Raw genomic sequence first — 27,432 nt, 5'->3', positions numbered from 1 at the left:
GAGATTTCTTCATATCTTGCAGTTAGAAGAAAACAGTTCAGGGTCCATGTGTATTACCATCTCCCAATGTTTTCTATCTCTTTGTGGGTGTGTTTGTGAGCACATGTGTACACAGTATTTTCAGACTGGGGAATCTGAAAATACTGATAGAAAGGGGAGTGTGCAGGATTCCTGGTTGTGAGTTTCTCAAACTTACCATGGAGTGTTTACTTTTGGATTAATGTGTTGTGCTGGAAAAGAAAAAATGAGAATGGCTAATAGGAGGAGCTGCAACATTGAACTTTGTTTCCCAGCAGTGAGTGGGAAGAGGGCTTTGCTTCTTAGAACTCCAAGGATAACTGAAAGCAGAGGCCAAAGAGGGCAGGGTTGGGGCACTGAAAAATGGCAGATAAATAAAAGAAACTTTGGTGTGGGGCTCACCTGGCTGGAGAATATTTATGTGGCAATGAATCATGAAGGTGCTAAGGATAAAAAGAACCCAATGGGTCCATGAAGAAGAATAGCAAAAACAGGTAAAACGCTAAAATTATTGGACACCTGAGGGAGACAGACTCAAGGTCATTGGTAACTGGAATAAAAAAGCAACTCATTCATTCCTCATGTTTGCCTATCTACCTTCCTTCCTCTACCCAATATTTAATTCTCGATAAACTTAATGTTCTAAATATGGAGTGTACATCTTATCTCAAGGGCTTGATTCTCTCTCTTCTGCTGATTTCAAAACCTGTGTGCATCCCAGAGTTGAGATCATAAAGACTTGTGCAGAGAGGGCAACATTTGGGGCTCACAGAGGAGAAGTTAATCTGTGAACTTAAAATGAAGAAAACATTTTTACTAAATGTGTAATCAAAACTAGAAATGAGCATAGACAGACTCAATATTTATTTAAGAAGAAAAAACAGAGGCTAGGTTTGCTGGCTAATCTTTTGTTGGCTTACTTATGGGTCCGTGATCAGCACTGTCAGGCAGCTGCACACCCATGCTTTGTAAAAGGTTGGAAGCAGGTCCTGCCAGTCCAGCTTGGGAACTATAGGATTCCAGTATGTTTGAAACCAGGTTCAGGTCTATATCCACTGGTGTCATAACAGATCCTCCTGCACCAGAATCTTCCTCCTCTGAATTGTTACTGGCAGTCTGGGATAGAGGCTCCTTGTTCATGGAGGGAAAAGAAAATCATGGTACAATATGCTATTAGGTTGGATGGTAGTTACATTAAAAAGCTAAGTAAGCAACAATGTAAAATTGATTTCCATATTAGAAAAGAAATTCCCTTGATAGAAAATAAAAATGAAGTCTAATAATAAACTATGTAATTGAACACACATATTAAAATGTGGTTCTGAAGATTAAAACACACTTCTTCCTAGGATAAGTTTCTGCAGATTAAATGGATTTCTTCCCGATTTTGAAATAGCCCAAGGGAGATAACCAGAATTAAGGAGGTAACTTTATAGCTTGCCTAAGAGTTTTAAAAGAAATAAACAGAAAAATGAACATTAAAAAAAAAAGAATCTAAATTTTCTCTACGTGAAAGAAGTGAGATTTCTTCCCTACCCACAATCCCCACCCCAATGAGAAAACAAAATAAAAACCTGAGGCCTGGGCTTCCCTGGTGGCACAGTGGTTGAGAGTCCGCCTGCCGATGCAGGGGACACGGGTTCATGCCCAGGTCCGGGAGGATCCCACATGCCGTGGAGCAGCTGGGCCAGTGAGCCACTGCCGCTGCGCCTGCGCGTCCGGAGCCTGTGCTCCGCAGCGGGAGAGGCCACAGCAGTGAGAGGCCCACGTACCACAAAATAAATAAATAAATAAAAAAACAAACAAAAAACCTGAGGCCTTGTGGGATCCAACCACAGAGACTGTGAATTGGTACTTGAGCCTCTGATTTCATAGGCTGAGGAAAGAATTTGAGAGATTGCAGCTTGATCTATAGATTTTTATATCTTTGCTACCCAAAGTGTGGTCCATGGACCAGCAGCATATCCATCACTTGGGAACTTGTTAGAAATATAAAATCTCAGGCCCACCCTAGACATACTTAACCAAAATCTATATTTTAACAAGATCTTCAGGTGGTTCATATTCACATTAAAACCTAATGTATGGTTTCTAGTAGGTTTTGGCAATACTAAAAGTGATTAGTTTTAAATGTGGTTAAGATGATCAAAGCAAGGGGAATGACATTAATTAAGGGCTCATTATGGGTTTTACTGTTGTCTCATTTGGTTCTCACGTTCATTCTATGACATGAAGATTATTGGTTAATGGATACATTCACAGTGGATAGCTGAGCTGGATTTCAAACCCCGCCCATGAGACTCCAGGGTCCATTCTCTTTCTATCTGTGGTTAGACAGTGCTGGTATAAAAACTAGGATAAAAACATGAGTGGAAGATAAATTCTAAATTTGGCTCTAAATAAGGGAAACATAAAAAACAAACACTATTAAGACTTGAAAATTACTTGGATATTTAATATCCCTTCTCTTTTTTTAAAATCAATTTAAGCTATTAGTAGGAATATGCAACCACATACTAATTTGAACATATCACATGACTTTAAAAAAAAATCCTGATAGATAACATAGAATAAGTAATATAGTCAAGCTTATGTTTAAGAAAATCAGTAATCCGTCAAAAATTAGCATTCTTATTTATTCAAATTAAAAAATTCATCACAGAAAATTATCATGAATCAAATAGAAAAAAAGAAAAGAAAAACTAAGATAAAATATGGTTTTAGCTATCCTTTGTACTAGACTCAAAAGGGAAAGAGGTTGAACACACACATACCATTTGCTTCTGGGTGGTGAAACTTTTGCCAATGCTGGTATGTGCGAGTTCCTGGTCCATCTGGGCCATGTATGACTTGAGATCAGCAAGAGTTCCTTTTACAGATGCTTCTTCCCCAGGCTCCTGTGTTTTAAGATCCAAGTCATCATCACTATCTAAACATTCAGAGTCTTCCTCATCCAGTTCATCAGAGTCTGAGTCATGGGGCCTTGAACCTACATAGACCCCAACACAGAAAGAGCCACTCATTAAATTTTTTTGGAGTGATTACACATCTCAAAAGAATTAGAATGTTATCTAAAATGTTATCAAAAAAGAGCGAATATTAGGCAAACTACTTCAGAAAAATCCCCTCCAGAAAATGGTACTGCTGGCAAACACTTGCAGAAAAGTACACAGCCTGAGCTGAAAGATTCAGCTTTTTCTTTTTAATGTGAATTCAATTAATTAAAATTTTTTATGTAAAAAATTTAAAAACTACATAATCCAGGAATACATTTTGATGTAAACATTCAAGTTATGCAGAATTGTCTCACGCTTCACTCTCTTCCCAGAGTTAAAGATCTTTTCACAGTTCAGTGGGTACCCAGACCTTTATTTATGCAATTCTGTGTGTGTGTGTATATGTACATATATATAAAACACATTTGTTATATATATACATATTGAACTATGGTTTGCTTTTCTACCTTTTTTTTTTGTAAAACTGAACTATAATCCAATTTTTGCTACTACAATGTTGCAATCACCATCTTAGCATATATAACTTTTTCATAAATTAAATTCCTGGAAGTGAAATAGCTCAGTCAAAGTTTATGAACATTCTGGAGTACCAAACTGCCTTGAGAAAAGACAACTTACAATTCTACTCCCACAGTTTGACAGTGCTCATTTCTCCAACTCTTGAGAAAACTGGCTATTATCAATCTTTTAAATTTTTGCCAATATGGTGGGCAAAAAAAAAGTTCTTATTTTTATTGTGTATTTACTTGCTTACTAGAAACAGTTAACTATTTTCAAATATTTATTGATTATATTTATTCTTCAAGGCCTGTTTATATTTATTGATTATATTTATTCTTCAAAGCCTGTTTATATCCTTTGTTGATTTTTTTTAAAACTGAGCTATTTGTGTTTTTATTATTAGTGTATATGTGCAGTATGTCTAAAAGAGAAAAAAAAACAGTGTAATACAGGAGCCCATGTAAAACCCTATCTAAACACACAGCATTCATTCATTCAACAAAGATTTAATGAACAGCTATGTCAGGCACTAAGCAAAGCATCCTCTGCAAAATCATTCAATAGGGCAATAATTAATTGTTGAAAGCAACTCAAAATCATTAAAAAAAAAAAAAAGCAAATGAGATCCAATGCTCCAATGCTCTAGCAATTGCTATACTACTTACACTTGCAAAATGAAAATAAACATCACACTGTAACTCACCTAAGATCTTATCAAAATAATTAAGAAAAGAATCTGCATCAAAAGTGACTGGAGCCTCAGAATGTTCTCTGTAAGATTAAAGGAAAAAGACAATTTATCCCAAACAAAACTCTTTGAAACTTTTTCTAAACTGGTGCCATTCTTAGGAACACTCCAGATATATACTCTCAAAAGAGGCACAGAAAGGAAAACTGTAGTTTCAGTTTTAAAAATTATGCTTACTGACAGGGCAACAGAAATGGGAAAGATTGATGAAATAAAAGTAAAAACTGCACTTTGATTATGCACATTTAATTTACGCTGATTTAGGGATCTACCCACCCTCCACCTCCCATAAAATATATCTAACATTAGCAGAAGTTGTTATTTATCCAAGTTCATTTAAATAAAGTTTATCTGGGCTTCCCTGGTGGTACAGTGGTTGAGAGGCCACAACAGTGAGAGGCCCGCGTACCACAAAAAAAAAAAAAAAAAAAAAAAAAGGCTTAAATAAAGTTTATCTTTTTTAAGAACCAAGTCTTTAAAAATAAGTAAGAACAAACCTTCCCTTATCTCTGCTTTCTCAAAGAGAGAATACTAAACATAAACTTTAATCTTCTCATGAGGCTAACGAGCATCAACATTAATGAAGAGATATTTGCTGTGCAAGTAACAATTCTATCTACCTTTTTTCCCTATTACTTGCCAAATGTAACATCTCATTTCTTCTGTTATTATTTCTTCCTCTGATAAACACTTTTATCCTCCTCTTTTGAGTCTGAAGCTTCCAATCTGCTTGAGGGTGGGAGATCAGAAGTCTGAGCTTGATGAGAACTAGAAGTTAGGAGTCCATAAAATTCTGAGTAAAAATCTAAAGAATAAAGTACATGGTTGCCCTGCACAGCTCTGGGGTGGTGGCCTTTACATCTGCTAAGTGGTCTCTTTGGCTTACTTCAAGGATCATAAGGGATCAGGTTACTAGAAATCTGACTCCAGATAAGTAAGTTATCATAGTACTAGGCACCAAAAGAGGAAAACAGAGCAGTAATAATCATTTATTTAAAAAAAAAATTTAAACAAAGAAAAAGGAAAAGAAAGAGAGAGAGAACTGGCAATGACTGGATGATGTCAACATATAGGCTATAACCATTTAGGTATTTATACTTTAACACAAATTACCGAGGCAGCTCTGCTCCTTTGTGGGTTGAGACTTTGGATATGAAAGCTTTCATGCTCTCTGAGACTTGAGTTAAGTCATAGTTCTCCTCCTGCCCCTTGGAAACGGGCTCTGGTTCTTTTTTACCAGCAGCTTCCTGCAGCAGCTGGTCCAGCTGATCTGGTGAGAGATCTAACCACTGGTCATCTGAAAAAGAAGCATGACACTGCCATACTATACTCACATGACAGGTACTCTCAGGAAAGGACCCTCTGAGACTTAGTGGAATGTTTCAATTCTCTCTAACCCCTCTGCTCTATCCTGGTCCATCACTCACCATCTTCTGGGGGAAGATTAGCTTCTTCTTTCTTAAGCTCTTCTATATCAAATGGTATTGTCTGTAATAACGTTAAGATTTCTTCACCTGGGCTCATAGCATGAGAGCTATAAAAAATCAAAGACATGGGTATTTAATGAGAGCTTAGAATAATAATCACAAAAACAGAGTATTTTAAAGTTGGAAGGGATTATCTAGTTTAATTTGTTTTTAAACATTTGTTTAGGACACAGAATCCTTTTTCTCAAAATTCCACCAGAAACTCTAAAATATAAAAGTGCTCAAAGAAAAACTGCTCTGGGGAGTTCCCTGGTGGTCCAGTGGTTGCACTTGGCACTTTCGCTGCCGCGGGTTCAATCCCTGATCAGGGAACTAAGATCCCACAAGCTGGGTGATGCAGCCAAAAAAAAGAAAAACTGCTTTGTACAGGAAAAGAAATCATCAACAAAATGAAAAGGCAACCTACAGAATGGGAGAAAATATTCACTAACCATACATATGATTCAGGGTTAATATCTAAAATATATAAAGAACTCATAACAGCAAAAAACCTCCCAAGCAATCTGATTTAAAAATAGGCAGAGGAACTGAACAGACATTTTTCCAAAGAAGACATACAAGACACGAAAAGGTGCTCAACATCAACTAATCACCAGGGAAATGCAAATAAAAACCACAATGAGATACTACTTCACACCTGTCAGAACGGCTATCATCAAAAAGACAAGAGAGATCATGTGTTGGCAAGAATGTGGAGAAAAGGGGACTCCCTGGTGGTCCAGTGGTTAAGATTCCACTCTCCCAATGCAGGGGGCATGGGATAGATCCCTGGTCGGGGAAGATCCCACATGCCACGTGGTGTGGCCAAAAAAAAGAAAGAATGTGGACGAAAGGGAACCCTTGTGCACTGTTGGTGGGAATGCAAACTGATACAGCCACCATGGAATACAGTATGGAGGTTCCTCAAAAAATTAAAAACACAGCCACCATATGACCCAGCAATCCCACTTCTGGGTATTTATCCAAAGAAAATGAAAACAGGATCTCGAAGAGATGTCTGCACACCCATATTCCCTGCAGCATTATTCACAATAGCTAAGACTGGAAACAAGTGTCCATCAACAGATAAATGGATAAAGATGTGAATAAATAGACGGATAGATAGTGATTACATACACACAATGGAATATTATTCAGCCATGAGAAAGAAAGAAATCCTGCCATTTGCAACAACATGGATGTACCCTAAAGGCATTAGGCTAAATGCAATAAGCTAGACAGAGAAAGTAAAATACTGCATGGTATCACTTATATGTGGAATCTAAAAGAAAAGTCAAACTCATGGAAACAGAATAAAAAAGTGGTTGTCAGGGACTTGGGATGAGGGATATAAGCAGAGGCTGGTAAAAAGACAAACTTTCAGCTATAAGATAAATACAGTCATAGGATCTAATGTAAAACATGGTTACTAGCGTTGATAACACAGTATTACATAATTGAAATCTGCTAAGAGAGCAAAAATTATTCTCACACACATACACAAAAAATAAATATGTGGGGCTTCCCTGGTGGCGCCGTGGTTAAGAATCCACCTGCCAGCACAGGGGACATGGGTTTGAGCCCTGGTCCAGGGAGATCCCACATGCCACGGAGCAACTAAGCCCATGAGCCACAACTACTGAGCCTGTGCTTTAGAGCCCGTGAGCCACAACCACTGAGCCTGTGAGCCACAACTACTGAAGCCTGTGCGCCTAGAGCCCATGCTCCACAACAAGAGAAGCCACTGCAATGAGAAGCCTGCGCACTGCAACGAAGAGTAGACCCCGCTCGCTGCAACTAGAGAAAGCCTGCGCACAGCAACGAAGACCCAATGCAGCCAAAAATAATAATAATAATAAATAAATATGTGAGGTGATGAATTTATTAATTAACTCGGTGGTGGGAATCTTTCCATAATGAATAGGTATATCAAATCACTACGATGACACTTTAAATATCTTATAATTTTGTAATTCTGTCAATTACACCTCAGTAAAGCTAAAAAAAAAAAAAAAACCTGAAAGACTGCTTTGATTGAAATGGACGCTGGAGGCTCAGAGACCTGCCCATTCTGCCTTCCCCTTTGGATCTGCAGCAGGCTCCATGGAACACTATCATGAAGCTGATGATTTACTATCACTCTTTCGATTTATATATATCATATATACGAGGAAAAGAAAACCCAGAAGAAAATATGAACAAAAATTAATCTAACATGCATAAAGTATGAACAAAATTTAATCTGTCAGGGCTTCCCTGGTGGCACAGTGGTTAAGAATCCGCCTGCCAATGCAGGGGACATGGGTCCGGGAAGATCCCACATGCCGCGGAGCAACTAAGCCTGTGCGCCACAACTACTGAGGCTGCGCTCTAGAGTCCGCAAGCCACAACTACCGAGCCCGCGTGCCATGACTACTGAAGCCCGTGCGCCTAGAACCTGTGCTCCACAACAAGAGAAGCCACCGCAATGAGAAGCGCGCGCACTGCAAGGAAGAGTAGCCCCCGCTTGCCGCCACTAGAGAAAGCCTGCGCGCAGCAGCAAAGACCCAATGCAGCCAAAAAATAAACAAAACAAAAATTAATCTATCATATATTAAATGCTAGGCTAGCACTTCAAATACATTTTCTTTATTATTAGATTGCTAGGCTAGCACTTCAAATACATTTTCTTTATTATTAGATTGACTTCCCCACCAGGGAAGTCCTCAAATACACTTTCACATTTAGCCTTCTACTTACTATTATGAGGAGGTAATAATCCTGTTTTACAAATGAGAAAACCAGAGCCCAGTGAATTTCTATAAGTTTTGCAAGGTCATTTAGTTGGACAGAGCAAAGGCTTGAAATCAAGTCTTCTGATACTATTTTGTGCTCCTCCTACTATAAACTGATAATGAAATACACACAGATTATTTACATGATGAGTGAGTTATTTTGTGATGGTGATGTGATTTGTTACATAAGTTCATGGAACCCTGTCTGAACTATTTATAATGGAGCAAATCAAGTTACATAATGGACTTGCATTCATTTAATAAACATTTGCACACCCTGCTAACTCATGTGGGTAACAGGAAACTGTCCCTACTCCATAATATGTAAATATTACTAGGAGAGAGAAAAGAAATATACAAATAATCATAATAAATTACAAACATATAAAGTCACAGACGAATAGCAAATGCTATCAGTACAAAGAATCATAGGAGGGATTCCCTGGTGGTGCAGTGGTTAAGAGTCCGCCAGCCAGTGAGGGGAACACAGGTTCGATCCCTGGCCCAGGAAGATCCCACATGCTGCGGAGCAACTAAGCCCATGCGCCACAACTACTGAGCCTGCGCTCTAGAGCCCGCAAGCCACAACTACTGAGCCTACGTGCCAATAACTACTGAGTCTGAGTGCTACAACTACTGAAGCCCACACGCCTAGAGCCTGTGCTCCACAACAAGAGAAGCCACGACAATGAGAAGCCCATGCACCGCAACGAAGAGTAGCCCCCACTTGCCACAACTAGAGAAAGCCCGTGCGCAGCAACGAAGACCCACCACAGCCAAAAATAAAAACAAATAAAAACAAACAAACAAAACAAGAGTCATAGGAGAAGGTAATTATTCACTGGGGTGGAGGCAGAGAAGTTTAAAAAAAAAAGAGAGATAATGGAAGAAGTTGAGTTAGGCCTTAAAGAATCAAGAGGATTTTGACAGGTAAGATAGGGTAGAGAAACTATGCAAGGGGATAAATGAGCATTTGTATAGAGGCAGGGAAGTGAGGAACATGTTCAAAGAGCAAATGGGGTTCAGTTTGGCTTAAGGGTGGAATCCGAGGCTGAATAGATGGGCTGGGATGACAGCACAGCAAGCGTGAAATGGCTAAGTTTAGACTCAATGAAATAAGGAGTGGGTGATCACTGATGGCTTCTTTGTTATTTTTAATTTTTTGAGATTTAAATAATATAGACAAGTTGAAAAGGTAATACAATAAATGCCCATATCTCTACCACCCAGAATTATAATATTGTTATACTTATCTCTAGTCTAATTATATGATTGCATTTATACATTTAACATAAAAACCAAACTAGTAATATGTGCGTGTACTTACAAAAAAATATGATAGATAAAGTTAGTTTCCTTTGATGATCAACACTCCCAGTTCCAATCCATTTCTCTGCTACCCAAAGGTGATTGCTCTCACAAGAATCCTCCTGGGCCACTGAGTGTGTGTGTGAGACAGAGAGACAGAGAGACAGAGAGATAGAGATCGAGATAGAGATCGAGACAGAGACAGAGAGAGTGTGTGTGTACTATTTGTTGTATTTACTGTTTTGTTCTCTTTACCTGAAATGTTATTCCCTCAAATACCTGTCTGCCTCATTCCCTCACTTCCCTAGATCTCTTCTGAAAGAAAAACTCCTTGGCCAACCTATCTAGAAGAGCAGCCCTTATATCTCTCCCCCCAAACGCTGCTTTTTCTTCAAAGTACTCATTACCATCTAACATCATATAATGGTTTACCATCTTTCTCCTACACTAGTATATAAGCTCCATAAGGGCAGGGAGACTTTGGGTTCACTTGCTGCATTCCCAGTGCCTGGAATAGGGCCTGGCACATAGAAGATAATAAGTATTTATTGACTGAATATAGATACATGTATCTATACATAATACATGATATTTTGTGTATTTTTACAATTTATATGCATAGCACCCGTATTTTACAAATTTACAACTTGCTTTTTCCCTCAACATTATGTTTCTGAAATCTATTCATTTAGACCAGTGGTTCTCAACTGGGGACAATCTGGCAATGTCTGGTGACATTTTTGGTTGTCACAATTGGTGGGGAGAGGGGAGCCAGTCCTACTGGAATTTACTGGGTAGAGGCCAGGGATGTTGCTTCACCTCATACTACTGCACAGGACAGTCCCCCACAGCAAAGAATTAAGTGGTCCAAAGTGTCAACAGTGTCAAGGTTGAGAAATCCTGAATTAGATTTAGGGATATTTAGCTAATCTCTGATTAACTAATGGAAGTAGGCCATCATGTAAATACACTGCAATTCATTTATCTACTATTGATGGACACTTAGAGTGTTTGTAATTTTTCACTATTACAATCTCTAACAATTTTTAGGAGACGGGAGTAACATGATTAAAGACATACTTCAAGCAGATTCTCCTGGCTCTAATGGTTGAATTGGAAGAGAAGAGTCTCTAGAGGTTGAGAAACAAGTTTAGGTGTAGCCATAGTTCAAGAATTAAAGTAAGTAGAGTAGCTAGCTGGGCAGTAAGGAAAAAGAATGCAAGACACAAGATAATAGTAGACAGGATCTAAGGACTGGATCCAAGGAGAGAGAGGAGGTCTGGGTGATAAGGAGGATGGTGGTACTATTGAAAGACAGTAGGAAACAGTCTATGATATTAATTCAGCTAATAAAAAAGAACATTGGGAAGTAAAGAAGAGGTCTGGAGGGAGGTGTGAGTTTGGTTTCAAACTGTTTAGAAGTTATCCTGGTTTGGTGAATGGGAGCCTCTTCTGCAACACTCATTAAAATGTTGGATATTTAAGCTATTTGCAATAAGTAAATTATGGTCCATTTGCTAAAATGCTGTGTGGTTATTTAAAACTATGCTTATCAAAACTTTTTAAGGTCATGGAAAATGTAAGATCGTAACGAGTAAAAATTATGAACAGGATACAAGATTTCTATATAGTATAAAAAATGTTTAAAAAATCAACCGGTTATGGGGAAAAAAATCCTGGAAGGCAGTAGATTGGAATAATAATAGTGGTTTACTCATGATATAAATTTTTTCCTTCTTACGTCTTTCTGTATTTGCTGTAATGAATGAATATGTTACTTTTATAACAACAAAAAACTTTATTATATTTAAAAAGAACTACCCAACCATCAATCTATCTTATTTTGTGGGAGAAGCCCTAACTCTCCTACATATGAGTCTCCCTCATTTCTTAACTTCTCTTCAACCTAAGACTATAAGGTAACACTTTTCAACAAGGGGAGTGGTCTCCTAGAGGAGACAGGGATCATCATAGGGGGAGATTCTCCTAACTATGAGGGCCACCTCCTTTACTTTCTTTCCCAAGTTTTCTTAAAGGATACCCTAAGAAGGCATCATCTTTTCCAATTACTGAGATAAAACTGACGGGAATGGGACAAAGGCACCCCTAGACACTTAAAAAAGAGTAAAGACTGCTGTAAAGTCATTACCACCTCACAGACACTGAGGTTGGAGTTCTCTCAGCATCAACTTTGCTTCATGCAGTCTTCAAAGAACATTTTATTACACAAATATGTGATGTTTGAGATGCTGGCAAAATGACTGGGGTTCAAAATCACATTGGTTTGACCAAAAAAAAAAAAAAAAAAAAAGCTCAATGACAAAACAAAAACCACACCCATGCACAACTCAGGACCTTTTAAACCATAACATATACAAAGTTATTTCTTTCATGTTATTTAATACCTTTATATCTTTCATGTTATTTAATAGCTTTAAGTATCTCAAATTCAATTTTGCAAACATAAACTGAACTTTTTCCAATATTCAAATTCTGACCTTTGATTCTTCAGCTCAATAAGACCTTCTGCAGGAGCTCCAATTTCCTTGAGCCACACTGACTAGAAGTACCCTCAAGGGACAAGTCAGACAAATGTGATTTTCTTCTTTCAATGATCCTATTCCCTCTGATTTTTGCCTGCTTTTGTTGTTTTCCACTGTCTTCAAATAATTGTTTTTTATATTCTGTCCAGGGTTTATCATTGTAATTAGCACAGGGTTATTCTGATATGTTACTCCACCATTACCAGAACTGAAACTCAATTTTATCAAATTTTAAAGGGGAGCCATTTCCTTCCAACCCTGTGTTCATTTCTTTCTTCCCCCAGAAAATGTATGGCAGGTTAGAATGAGATTTGATTTGGAAGGTGAACGCCTGCTTCATCCTGCGTTTCAGATCCACCTAAAAAAATCTAAACACAGCCCAGAACTCCCATAGGAATTAAGCACATGGCTCAATACTAGACTGCCTGAGTTTAAATCCTAGGTCTGTCACTTTATTAGCTGTGTAACCTTTGGCAAATTATTTAATCTCTCTTGGCCTCGGCTTCTGAGCTGTAAATAGGGAAAATAATAATTGTACCTATTTCATAGGGCTTTAAGGGGGATTAAACAAGTTAGTGGCCTATGCTTTGTAAGTACTCAATAAACGTTAGCCATTATATGATGATGATGATGATGATGACGGTGATGGTGGTGACAGCTGCCAGTGCCAGCAAACTTCTGTAACAACACTTCCTCTCCCTAACCCCTGCTCCTTCAGTAGTCATGAGCCTGGCCATTAACTGTTTAAATATGGAAACTCCAACATCTGCAACTATCTCAAGAGTAAGTAACTCCTTAACCTCTGGCAAGTAATCAATCTGTTCAGGTAGTGATAAACTCACCTTTCTGGCCGGTTTATGGAGAGTTGGAAGTAGTTCTTTGCCATTTCTAGCCTTTCCTGGTACTGAGCAGAACCTTTCATCAGTCCCTAAAAAAATAATAATGCCCATTAGAACATTATATATATGGTATCATTAAAATAACCTGCTCACCAGCAACTTTCAGGGAGGCAGTGTACGATATAATACATTGTTCAAAAAATCATGAGGCCTGGGCTTCCCTGGTGGCGCAGTGGTTGGGAGTCCGCCTGCCGATGCAGGGGACACGGGTTCGTGCCCCGTTCCGGGAAGATCCCACATGCCACGGAGCGGCTGGGCTCGTGAGCCATGGCCGCTGAGCCTGCGCGTCCGGAGCCTGTGCTCCGCAATGGGGGAGGCCACAACAGTGAGAGGCCCGCGTACCAAAAAAAAAAAAAAAATCATGAGGCCTGAGTCCTAGTCCCTGTTTTGTCACTGATGTACCTGTTTGGGCTCCAGTTTCTTCAAAAAAGGGACTAGGTTAAATGTAGTGGTCCCTCATCCTTTTCACCATTAAGGGCCTCTTTCCAATTTGGAAGGTTTTCTATCATTTTCTATTATTTAACTCATTATTAAGAAATAATTGATTAACTAGTAATTAATTTATAAAGCAAAGTACAAATTGAGCCAAAAAGTAGCATAATCCCACCTTAACTACCATTTCTATCTTTCACATGCATGTTTATGGTGGCATTCATACTTAATATTTTATATTCTTTTTTTTTTTTTTTTTTTTTTGTGCGGTACGCGGGCCTCTCACTGTTGTGGCCTCTCCCATTGCGGAGCACAGGCTCCGGACGCACAGGCTCAGCGGCCATGGCTCACGGGCCCAGCCGCTCCGCGGCATGTGGGATCTTCCCGGACCGGGGCACGAACCCGTGTCCCCTGCATCGGCAGACGGACTCTCAACCACTGCGCCACCAGGGAAGCCCATAATATTTTATATTCTTTAAAAAATATACTGTAATATAAGCAGTTTTCCATACCACTACACAGTCTTTAAAATCATCATATTCTTAAGGACTTTTCTACTTCTTGGATGTTTCCTTAAAGTAGATGATTTATTTTTATTTTTTTTAATTAATTAATTAATTTATTATTTATTTTTGGTTGCATTGGGTCTTTGTTGCTGCGCAGGCTTCTCATTGTGGTGGCTTCTCTTGTGGAGCATGGGCTCTAGGTGCGCGGGCTTGGTAGTTGTGGCTCGTGGGATCTAGAGCACAGACTCAGTAGTTGTGGCACACTGGCTTAGTTGCTCCATGGCATGTGGGATCCTCCCGGACCAGGACTCAAACCCATGTTCTCTGCATTGGTAGGTGGATTCTGAACCACTGTACCACCAGGGAAGCCCAAAGTAGATGATTTAAATTGAAGGTTCCAAGTTTGAACCTTTCTATAGTTCTTGGAATACACTATCAAATTACTTCCCAGTTAAGGTTCTAACTATTACGATGTTATCAGCAATGTATAGGTGTATTATTTTCACTATATTCTCAACAGCACTGAATATCATTCATATTCTTTTTACATATGTGAAAAACAGTCTTTATTATTATGTTAATATGGTTATCTTTGCTACTTGTGAGAGTGAATTTTTTTTTTTTCAGTACGCGGGCCTCTCACTGTTGTGGCCTCTCCTGTTGCGGAGCACAGGCTCCGGACGCGCAGGCTCAGCAGCCATGGCTCACGGGTCCAGCGGCTCCGCGGCCTGTGGGATCTTCCCGGACCGGGGCACGAACCCATGTCCCCTGCATCGTCAGGCGGACTCTCAACCACTGCGCCACCAGGGAAGCCCGAGAGTGAATATTTTAAGAGAAATTTAGTAGTTGTCTTTTTGCAATTTTTTTTTTTTGGAGTATAGCTGCTTTACACTGCTGTGTCAGTTTCTGCTGTACAGCAAAGTGAATCAGCCATACGTATACACATATCCCCTCTTTTTTGGATTTCCTTCCCATTTAGGTCAGGTAAATTTTTAATCCATGTCTCTGCTAACTTTTCTATTTGGTGTCTTCATGTTTGCTTTATAGATTTGTGCAAGTTGTTCATCTGATACAAATAATAACTTTTATCACTTTATATAGATGTTATTATTTCTTCTAAAATATTGGAAACAGTTTATAGACACTCCCTCATTACCACCAAGCTAGAATGGTGCCTTTCAACTCTAGTTCCTACAATTATGTCACACATTAAATATGGACATAGAACTTTAATTCACTGGCTTGACTTACCCTGGATTGTCCAATTTAAAAAATGCATTGCAAGTCCTACCTTAAAGTAATCATTCTTTTTCAGACTTTCAAGGAAGCCAGCCCAGAGCGGTGAGGTAGTCACAAGAGATTTCTTGGCATCAGAAAAATGTGGGCTACATTTGGAGCATAAGATCTCAAATCCATGAGCCTAGATGGAAAAGATAGAATTTTTATTATTAGGTTAATTTCTTTCCATTTAACCACACTCAAGAACTAGGTGATTGGACACATGGGTATGTGGACATTTAAAACATTTTCTGAATTTTAGGAAAAAAAATCTGACTTTATTTCCAAGTTTCTTAATCTCTACAGATTAAAAATTATAAAGGGGAAGCAAATAATACAAAACAAAGATTCTTATTCTCCTCAAAGAGATTTCTTTTCTCACTAATTAAAAAACTAGAAATTTAAACTTATTTCTTGTTTGCTTAAAAAAGGCTTGCAAGGCAGAAATAGAGACACAGATGTAGAGAAGAAATGTATGGACACCAAGGGGGGAAAGTGGAGGGGTAAGTGGGGGGTGGTGGTGGGATGAATTGGGAGATTGGGATTGACATGTATACACTAATATGTTTAAAACAGATAACTAATAAGAACCTGCTGTATAAAAATAAAATAAAATTCACAGAAAAAAGGCTTGCAAAAGGTTTCTTGTCTAACAGAATTATAAATGAATTAAACATCGTCTCAGGCATAGTAAACGGAGGGAATCACTTCATTTTAAGAGTCCTTTGGCTAAAAAATATAATAAATGCACATGGCAAAATAATTCTAATAGGGGGCTTCCCTGATCACTCTAGAGAAAACTGTCACCAATTCCTTACATATCCTTTCAGAAGTAATCTATGCACTCAAGCAGATATGTGTGTGTCTGCATATGTCCATCCTCCTACTCCATCCCTTTTATCACTAAATGGCAACATACACACTGCTCTGAACCCTGCTTCTCACTTAGTGATATACCTTGGAGATCATTTCATATGAGCATATATAAATTTATCCATCCCACTTCATGGACAGACCATAATTTATCCAACTACTCCTCTACTAACAGACATTTCGGTAGTTTCCAATCTTCTGCTACTATAAACAATGCTTTCATGAGTATCCTCGTACGTCTTTGTGCACAAGTAAAATATATGGAGGATAGATTTCTGGAAGTGAAAATGCTGAGAAGGGTTTGTGCATTTTAAATGTTATGGAAAGTGACAAACTGTTCTAAGAGACTGATTCAACTTATATTCCTATCGATAATGTTTGAGGGTACCTCTTTATGTATTTTTACAAACCCAGTATGTATTATCAAACTTATGGATACTTGCCAATCAAATGGTGAAAAATACTATTTTGTAGCTTTAAACTGCATTTCTTTCATTATGAGCAAGTGTCAACATTTTTCATAAAAATCATTTGTATTTCCTTTTCTGTGGACTGTTAATGGTTTCTGATGATTTTTTGATTGATTAGTACTATTTTTTTATATTGAATTGTGGGAATGCTATATATTAGATAAATCAACTTTTGTCATTTACTAGTTTTTTTACTCTTTGCCATTTAAACTGCAAATATAGGGCTTCCCTGGTGGTGCAGTGGTTAAGAATCTGTCTGCCAATGCAGGGGACACAGGTTCGAGCCCTGGTCCAGGAAGATCCCACATGCTGCAGAGCAAATAAGCCCGTGTGCCACGACTACTAAGCCTGGCTCTAGAGCCCGCGAGCCACAACTACTGAAGCCCACGCACCACAACTACTGAAGCCCGTATGCCACAACCACTGAAGCCTGCGCACCTACAGCCCGTGCTCTGCAACAAGAGAAGCCACACCGATGAGAAGTCCATGCACCGCAACGAACAGTAGCCCCTGCTCGCCACAACTAGAGAAAGCCCACACACAGCAATGAAGACCCAATGCAGCCAAAAATAAAATAAATTTAAATAAATAGCAAATATATTTTACACTTTCACCAAGTTTACTGTCTTTTGACTATATTTATGTTTTTTTCATACAGAAATGCTTTTTTTTTTTTTTTTTTTTTTTTTTGCGGTACGCGGGCCTCTGTTGTGGAGCACAGGCTCCGGATGCGCAGGCTCAGCGGCCGTAGCTCACGGGCCCAGCCACTCCGCGCATATGGGATCTTCCCGGACCAGGGCATGAACCCGTGTTCCCTGCATCGGCAGGCGGACTCTCAACCACTGCGCCACCAGGGAAGCCCGCTTAATTTTTATATTATCCAATTTATCAATCTTTTCTTTCACAGTTTCTAGTTTCAAGTCGTGCTTAGAAAGGCCTTTCCTACTCAGATTTTCAAAGTTTTCCTATGTTTTCTTTCAAATTTTATGGTTTCGTTTTTTTCATTTAAATATTTGGCCCAACTGGAATTTATTTTGGCATAGGTGTGAGGTAATCAACTTTAATTTTTCAGATGGCTTCACAGTTTTATCATCACTTACTGAAGAATCCACTTTTCCTTCTTATTTGAAATGCTACATTTTACTACATTCTCACATTAATAGGGTATATATCTAGATTTCTAAGCTCTGTCATTACTCTCTTAAGAGCCCTTTGACATAAAGGAAGAAAATAAAATTTTCTGGTTTAACATTACCAACTTCATGCCCAATTCGTGGGCTCGGTATTGCGGATGAGATGGAGGAGGCAGCCTGTATCCACTCCGCAGGTCTGGCACAAACCTTTGTTGCACCAACTGTGCATATAGACATTTAGTGAAAGTGACCTGGACATTGGGGCACAAAATATGTGAGTCTTTTCCTGAAATTAAAAATTTGAATATAATTTCATAGTTAATAATAACTTCATAGTAACTTCATTTATGAGCTTCATATTCATATAAATGCAAAGAAGATCCAACCTATTTACTGCCTACATTTTTTAGTAACAGCTTTACGGAGATATAATTCATATACCCATAAAATTTACCTTCACTTGTCTATATTTAGTTATCACTAAGGTAATTCAAATCGTTAGTTACATTACACAGCAATTTTGGTGGGTGGATGATATAGAATAATTCTTAATTCTCTGGAAGAAATGAAATGTTTTATTGTTAAGAGGATGTAACTACTCAAATAGGGAAAATATGGTCAGAAATAGCTAGGGAACATTGAAATACAAAATAAGGAGTCAGGTCTCTTACAATCTTCCTCCCCCGGATAGGAGAAAAGAAAAAATTTAAAAATGTATATTAACTTGCTATGAGGAAACAGAATATTTCCAATTTTTTTCTAGTGAACAATTAAATAATGTTCCATTTTATTTCCAGTGAGAGAAACTAAATGACCAAGAGAACTAGCTTACCGAAGTCATTATTCGTGTTTCAGGCAAGAATGTCTTGAATATACGACAGGCTCGCAGGTCAATGGGGTCCCGCAGGTAAAATGCCTGGACTCCTGCAGCCACCAATCTGGGGCGCTGCTTTAGCACTGCTACAATGCCAGCTGGAAGGAAGCAGTGTGCTTGATGAAGGGAGGCTTTAATTTTTTCTGGGTATCTGTGACAGGTAACATAATTATTTTTATTTTATGACATGTAAACATCCAGGATTCTTATACCATTTACTTCCCCCTTAACATTTTATCTTGTCTTGGTTCACCAAGAGTGAGATGGAAAAAGGGACAAGAGAGGTGAAGATAAAGATACTGTAGGGAATTCCCTGGCAGTCCAGTGGTTAGGATTTGGCACTTTCACTGCCAGCGGCCCAGGATCAATCCCTAGTCGTGGAACTAAGATCCTGCAAGCTGCGCGGCCAAAAAAATTAATTAATTAAAAAAAAAGATACTGTATATACTAAAGACTACAAGAAGGAAGAGAGACAGAAAAAGCGGGAAGAAATGGAAAATAAAGAAAAGGGATTAAGGTGGCCCAATAAAAAATAAAATCAGAATTTATTCTCCTAAAAAATGGTACAAAGTGTACTGAAGCGAAGCTAAAAGAAATGTTTAATACTGTTAAGACCTGAATGGTGCTAAACATTTAATAGGCACTCACATTTGAATGGCTGAATTAGTATGTTATTAGACTAAGGTATTCTCTTCTGAATAGAGCCTAAGGTGCTCCACCTAGGTCAAAGAATCCCATATATACTCCAAGAACCACAGAAAAAGCCTGAACACAATTGTGCTCACTTAGGTTTCCATTTCTAAAGGTCTGAAAATTTCTATCTATGGATCTACATAATACTTAGCCATAATATCTAAGGTAAATAAATGCAAAACTATTGGGCCTATGACACTTTTAAATGGAAATTAAAAGATACATCTGTTTCCTGATTTTAAAACACGTAAGTTTAATTTGTTGGTCAATTTCACGAAGGATGAAGACAGCATGAAAATTAGCATTAATTTAGGTGAAAGAAATTCCAGATTCAACAGAAGACTTGAGCGACATGAAATCAAAAGGCTCCTTGACTAGCAGTGAAAGTGTTATTTTTCTTACCCTCTGATGCGTCTATTCACAGCAGCTCGTATAGATTCTGAAGCCAAAATTTTTTCTGGGTGTGTTGAGATTATATTCAGTGCTTGTGAGATTGTTTGGAGTGTGGTCGGTAACCAGGATACTGCTCCAGGTTTCTTTGGTGCAGGAATAATGCACAACTCCCCATGATGGAAAAACACCTGCAAAATGATGTTTTAATTTTCATACCAGGCAGTGACAAACTCTCGGTGCATATGAAAATGTTGCAACATGATTTCACCTCTGTAGATTTTCCAAACTTGGATATACTTACCCTATTGGCACTATTATCAGGATCCAACCATTTAGGGAGAAAGTCAGCAGCTTCTATTAACAAGAATTCACCGTCATTGTCTTCAATCCTAATGCAAAAGAATTTCTAACGTTATATTCAAAAAAGCACATATTTGCTAATAATCAAACAAATTTGTTCTAATACATTTTCTCCTTCATCTTAGTAAATATATGAGTATGTACCATGTGTAGATTTCTATAATTAAGCAAAATGTTTAAGATACCACTAAGCACTGAAGGAGACTCTAAGATTGTAAGGAGGAATTCCTTAGGTGAGGGTGACAAGGAGAGAAAAATGAGTACATAAATAAATAACAATAGAAAAAAATATGGAAAATATATAAAGTACTATGGGGTTTCAAAAGAAAAAAAATCACGTATAGCCAAGATTAGGAAAACCTTTATGGAGGAGGTATTACTGGACCTTGAAAGATAATTTTGTTTTGCCTCATTTGCATGACTTTTAAAAAATTTAAATTTCTGAATAGATAATACAGTCACATGGCTAAAACTTTAAAAAAATACATAAAAAGTTATACAATGAAAAAGTCTCCTTCCTGCTTTTGTATCTATATGCACAACCCCTCCACCATTGTTATTTCTTGTTTATCCTTCTAGAGTTTGCTTATGTGTAATCCAGCCAATAGGAATATAAATTCTTTCTTCTCTTGTTGCACAAAAGGTAGCATATCATATATACTGTTCTAGATTTTTTTTAACTTTTAATGGGTGGAGATAACAATATACGGAGAAAAGGAGAGATGTTCTTGGGAGAGAGAAGAGCATAAGCAAAATCATGGAGGTAGCAAAGTTAAGGTAGATATTTGAAGAATGACAATGAGTAAAGAACAAGACTAGAAAAGCACAGTTATATAATTTTGTGAAGAGCTTTAAATGTTGGCAGAATCAATGAGAATGAGTTGAATTTTATAGACAAAATGAATGAAAGGTTTTAGAGTAGCGTAGTAAAATGGTTCGAGCTCTACTTTAGGAATATTAATCTGGCAGAGACATACAGGAAAAACTTCTTCCTTTTTTTAATTTTTTAAAAAACCCCGACAAGACAGTAGATGCCTATTAAAGAGCTTTAGGGGCCTAGTGTGTAGGTATGAACCATCATTACATGTATAAAAATCAGAATCAGCACAGGAAAGGTATTGCCCCCTTCTTATTATCCTAGTAAAGATAGAAACTACTATTTTTGTGTCTGTTCATTTAAAATTCTATCATTCATTTAAAAATTATTGCTATGTATTTGTAGGTATGGTAACAGTAGTGTTTGTTATCTCTTAGATTTACATCCTGAAGTATTTAAAAATCAAATGGCATAATACTGGAGATCTGCTTTAAAATAATCTTGCTATTTGATGGGGGAGTGGGGAAGGAAGTAAATGAAATAAGAATCACCAGGAGTTGATAATTACTGAAGCTGGGTGATGGGTACATGAAGGTACCCATCTCTCTACTTTTATGTATGCCCGAAATTTTGATATAATAACAAGTTTCCAAAATTGTTGTTCTTTTTTCCTTCTTGTTCTGCTGGGGAAAAGACTGGGTGGATAGAAGACCAGAATTTGGGGGCCGATGAGGAAAACTAGGACATATGTTAAATGGGTGGAGCGCCCTCTGCTGGCAAAACTTGGGAATTACAGATAATTATCCATTACTATTTTTAAAACTGAATTAGAATGCACTATCGTCTACTTTGCTTCCTGTCCATAAAATTGCACACTGATTTATCTTTAAATTTCTTCTGTATATGATTTCTCATAAAATATAGCTATAGTCTAACAGAGGAAGACACAGTAAAGAGATCTGTGAAATATGTATATCTGTAGATGAATTTCTTTTTTTAAAGACACAAGAAATTTGACAGTGATTACTTTTGGGAAGTCAGAGCAGTACACCCTTTTGTATTGTTTGAATTTTATTTACCATGTGTATTTGTTCTTTCATAACAAGAAGAAAAAGAGAAAATCTAAAATAAGCAGGTTTTGTTTGAAATTTTTTTGAAGTTGAACTCTCAAATGATTCTTTAATTCTTCTTCAAGAAAAGGAAGTCACAAGAGAAAAGGAAGAAAATACAGAAGTCACGTTTAAAATCTACATCCCAAGTTTGTACAATTTCCACCAGACTACAGAAAAAAAATACTACTAAATGGATAAAAATGTAGTCATTTTCAATAATAGAATTCCTTTAGAATTATTAATAAAGCTATAATACCTTGCTACTAACTCTGGAAATTCCTCTGTAATTTGCTTTACTATATAAACAATAAACCATTCATCCTCAATGTTATCTCCAAACTTTGTCATGCCAAATATATGAGCAGGAACACCTCCTAAAAACAAGAGAAAAGCAATCATATAACCAAATAAATATACCAGTGCAAATAAAAGTACAAGTAATCATTCAATTAAACAAACATTTATTGACTGGCTATGCTCCAGGTACTATACTGGGAGCTGGGGTTGCAATCATGAACAAGATACAAGAAGCTTATTCTTGAGGAGCTTAGGGTCTAGACAACAGGAGATAGACAACCAAGCATCACAAAACAAGATGATGAACAGAGGTATACACTGAGGGCTATGTGAGCATAAATATGTGATATCGGAGCTACACTCATCTGGAGGAATGACCAGAAGTAGGCTTTCCAGAAAGAGAGAACATGTGCATGTGCAAAAACACAGAGGCATGACAGACAATAGCGTGGTTCTGGGAATATCAGCAGAAATTTTCAAACAACTGCATTATCCAAAAATATGTAGAACTTAAACAAGACACTCAGACAGCCAATGGGTCAAAGAAGAAATCACAAGGGAAATTAGACAATATCTTGAGACAAATGAAAACAAAAACACAACATGCCACAAAGATGCGATGCAGTGAAAGCAGTGCTAAGAGGAAGCTTATAGTTATAAAAGATGTCAAATCAACAACCTAACTTTATACCTTAAGAAACTAGAAAAAGAAGAGAAAACTAAACTCAAAGCTAAAGGAAGGAAATAATGAAGATTAGAGCAGAGATAAATGAAATAGAGAATAGAAAAACAATATTTAAAAAATCAATTAAACAGAGTTGGTTTGTTTAAAAGATCAACAAAATTGACAAAACTTTAGTTAGATTAACTAAGAAAAAAGAGAAAAGACTCAAATAACTAAAATCAGAAATGAAAGAGGGGATATTACAACCTATGCCACAGAAATAAAGAGGACTGTAAGAGAATACCATGAACAATTGTACATCAGCAAACTGGATAACTTAGAAGAAATGCATAAATTCCTGGAAACACACAAATTATCAAGACTGGATTGTGCAGAAATAGAAAATCTGAACAGATCTATAACTAGTAAGGAAATTGAATTAGTAATCAGAAACTTCTGCACAAAGAAAAGCCCAGGACTAGATGACTTCACTGGAGAATTCTACCACACATTTAAAGAAGAATTAACATCAATCCTCCTCAAACTCTTACCAAAAAACTGAAGAGGAGGAAACATTCCCAAACTCATTTTATGAGGCCAGCATTACCCTAATACTAAAGTCAGACAAAGGCAATACAAGAAAACTACAGACCAATACCCCTGATGAATAATGATGCAGAAATCCTCAACAAAACACTAGCAAACTGAATTCAACAACACATTGAAAGGATTGTACACCATGACCCAGTGGGATTTATTCCTGGAATGTAAGGATGATTTGACACAAGAAAACCAACCAATGTAATATACCATATTAACAGAATGAAGGTCAAACAAGTGTAGTGCGGAGTGTCTCAAGAGCTACCATGGCAAAAAGAATCCCCAAACAGGTGGGAAGAACTGCCCAACCAACTCTTCTCCCTACTCCAGATTTCCCAAGTTTCATCAAGTATAGAAGCTCCAGTTAGCGTGTCTATTTTTATCTACCTTACATATTAAACTTCAATTTGAATTTCATCCAGAAGCAATGAGGAACTGCTGAAGGATGTTAGGCAGGAGAGTGACATGATCAAATTCGTGTTTTACAAAGGTAACTGGCAACAGGGTCAGGAACTGCAGACACTGGAACCAGAGAGGTTAGTTAGGTGGCTACTGTAGTCTTCCAGATGAAGAGATCAAGGGGGCCTAGACTGTAGCCAAACAGATGTAGAGAGGGGTCATATTTTAGGAGTAATCACACTAGGATTTAGTGCCTGACTGAACATGGTGAAGTGAGGAGTTGAGGATGATTCTGAATTACTAACAAGCTTGATAACTAGGTGGCTAGCAATCCCATTAAGCAAGACAAGAAAACACTGTGTAAAAATGATTTTCTAGAAAAAAGGTAGGGAATTGGTTTTGACTGTGCTAATGGGACAGTGTTCTTGCCAATAAATATCACGTGTTTCAGTGAATAGGTGTTTAATAAAATTAACGTTTTGCATTTGGCAACTGCTAGCCAAAAGGAAACAGATAAGCACTAAATTGAGAGCCAGAATGATGGTATCACAAGATGCCACGCTCCTGATCTGAAATAAGACCCCACAGAAGTCACTGCATGAGTAGAGCCTTGGTCACCTATCCATGATTCATTTTAGTAAAGTTATAAGAAATGACAGGACAAAGTACCATATTTGGCCAGAGGTCAGATCTCAAGCACTGACAATACAGGGAAGCAGTGAAGGAACCTCAAAATGCTTCCAAGTGGCAAATAATGGTCATTTAGCTCAATTATTTCTCTTTATAAGCCAAGCAGAGCCACTCTTAGATCCTTACCAAAACAACTATGTGAAAGGCAGCCTAGTAAACATACTATCAAGACTGAGGAATACAGAGTAACAGCTAAAAGAACTATGGTTAAGGAAGCCAGATGCCTGAACCTGTTTAGTATAGGTACCTAGATACATTATGGCATAGTAATTAAAGTTCAAAAGAAGAGCCATGGCTTAATAATGTTGAATATATATTAGTTCCTAAGATAATGAGTATTAGAAAGCATTCATCAACATGAATTAAAAAAATTTTTTTTTAAGTTCAAGGGCTTAACTGAATAGAGGCAAACACCATAAAAAGCTCAGGATATAAATCTCCTGACAGGGTTTCCCTGGTGGCGCAGTGGTTAAAAATCCGCCTGCCAATGCAGGGGACACAGGTTCAATTCCTGGTCTGGGAAGATCCCACATGCCGTGGAGCAACTAAGCCTGTGCGCCACAACTACTGAGCTTGCACTCCAGAGCCCAGAAGCCACAACTACTGAGCCCGCATGCCACAGCTACCGAAGCCCACGCACCTAGAGCCCATGCTCCACAACGAGAAGCCACCGCAATGAGAAGCCCGCACACCTCAATAAACAGTAGCCCCCGCTCGCTGCAACTAGAGAAAGCCCACACGCAACAACAAAGACCCAACACAGCCAAAAATAAATTAATTAATTAATTTAAAAAAAATCTCCTAACACTGAATGAACTATGGACTATTATACATCACTGTTGCCAGAATGACATTAAAAGTCACACATATCAAAGCAAAATAAGCAAAAGAGCCTTACCTTTCCCAGGTTTATATTTGAGATTGAAAGGCTGATTCTGCCAGATATAGGGGACCAGCATAGGTGCAAACTGGGTCATTATCTTCTCAATGTACTTTTGAAGAATCTCTCTGTGTTCTTCTGGGTCCCTTGGTTCATCTGGTATCAGGAACAGGTGGTATTCTACAGTGTCTTCCACTGTAGCAAACTTCATATTTTCCTCCATTCTTCTTTGAAAGCTACATTTAAAGTTTCAATAATATAAACCGTATAGAATAATGTAGAAGTAATATCCCATTCCCTGAACTATGCTAGGCAATTCCATTAATGTTGTTTCCCAAAATTCAGTTATCCACATACCATCGTCATGATTTTTGCCTTGACCACATACCAACTATAATAACATTTATTTAACATACTTTTAATGACATTGTTATACTTACGATTACATTAAAGGAACTTTTGATATAATACAATAAATGGAAATCCAATACCACATTCCCAAACTAATAAGTATGTAAGAATAAAATAAAAACTGTTTGCCCTTGCACTAGCAGTGGTGTGTATAACACACTTTTAGAAACACTGAAATAACATCTTTTGAAACACTATCACAAGTCCCAGTTCTACCAGTAGTCCCAGTTGTGTTATTCTGGGCATTTCACTTTCTTCCTGGGGCTTTTTCCTTAATTGTAGATTAAGGCTGTTACTGTTTCGTCTCTATAATCCGTACCTCGTTTAAATTTCTATTATTTAAATTTTCTGAAAAGCAATCTCCCTTACTCTGCAGAATTAAATCTCTCCCGTTGTATGGCATAGAGGAATTCAAAACTACAAAACATTCATGCCCTATCATTTCACCCCCAAATAATCTGCCCATGGCTCTTGATCCTACAACTATCTATCCTAAATTTTTCCCCTTCTCAGGTCTCAAAGGGTATAGCTCTGGTATATTAGGAGGTGGTAAATAATTATTTTCTAAGGGTTCCCCTTACAAACAAAAGTACTAGCTCACTATTGCTTCCAGGTGAGGCTTGGTAAAGGAAGACACTGTTTTGGATTATCCACTTTACGGCTGCAATTCGATTTTTAGACTTGTTTTTCTAAAGGAGTAGTAAAACGAGGTCGAGAGGAACTTGCATCTTCTATCCAGACACTCATTCGCTACTTTCTGTTCAAATCATCATTTGGCCTTTTAACCCTGGTAGACAGATGCTAACTACCCACCCGAGGACTATAAGGGGCTTTGAGATCACTCAGGCTGACTCCACACTGTACATATGAGAAAACACTAGAAGGGTCTTTGAGACCACTCAGGCTAATTCCACACTGTACATATGAGAAAACCGGGAGCACAGCAAGAGAAGCAACCAAGCAGCAGAGGCCTGACTTGGGAGTCTAGAGCTTTTTACTCAGACTAGGCACTCTCCTTCATCCAACAAAATGAAGCCAATTCCGCTTACGGTTCTAGGGCCTGGGCCTCTCCGGCAAGTCTCTGCTGTGGCACCTTTCCTCAGCCGCCTCTCCTATCACGTGAGCTGGTCGGGAGCTGCCAGTAGCAGCCAAAGCCTGGCTCAGACTGGGTCCACACGCTCGTCTGGGACCAGAAGACAGCAGAAACTCTGAAAGTCAGAAACCGGCTCAGCCTCGGAACCCCGGGCGTCGCCCCTGTTGCGCGTCGGCGAGAGCA

The 27,432-nt window shown here is 38.0% G+C and overlaps 1 protein-coding gene across 1 annotated transcript; it reads right to left on the bottom strand.

Annotated features, from left to right (window-relative positions):
* Positions 1-859: 859 nt before the first annotated feature.
* ECD (ecdysoneless cell cycle regulator) lies at positions 860-27,429 on the bottom strand. Its single transcript, XM_027129908.1, has 14 exons — positions 27,206-27,429; positions 25,764-25,981; positions 22,472-22,589; positions 20,228-20,315; positions 19,936-20,114; positions 18,799-18,991; positions 18,089-18,217; positions 15,504-15,632; positions 13,218-13,303; positions 5,712-5,818; positions 5,398-5,581; positions 4,240-4,307; positions 2,793-3,007; positions 860-1,149 (listed from the first exon to the last, which is right to left on the bottom strand). The coding sequence occupies exons 2-14, from the start codon at positions 25,966-25,968 to the stop codon at positions 919-921; spliced, it is 1,932 nt and encodes a 643-aa protein (XP_026985709.1). The 5' UTR covers positions 25,969-25,981; positions 27,206-27,429; the 3' UTR covers positions 860-918.
* Positions 27,430-27,432: the final 3 nt, after the last annotated feature.

The sequence above is a fragment of the Aethalodelphis obliquidens genome, unplaced genomic scaffold, assembly GCF_003676395.1.
Source record: "Aethalodelphis obliquidens isolate GAN/ISIS:26980383/991018 unplaced genomic scaffold, ASM367639v1 scaffold37, whole genome shotgun sequence".
Lineage (NCBI taxonomy): Eukaryota > Metazoa > Chordata > Mammalia > Artiodactyla > Delphinidae > Aethalodelphis > Aethalodelphis obliquidens.
The sequence above is the reverse complement of the archived record's forward strand: the minus strand, read 5'-3'. Positions and strand labels throughout refer to the sequence as shown.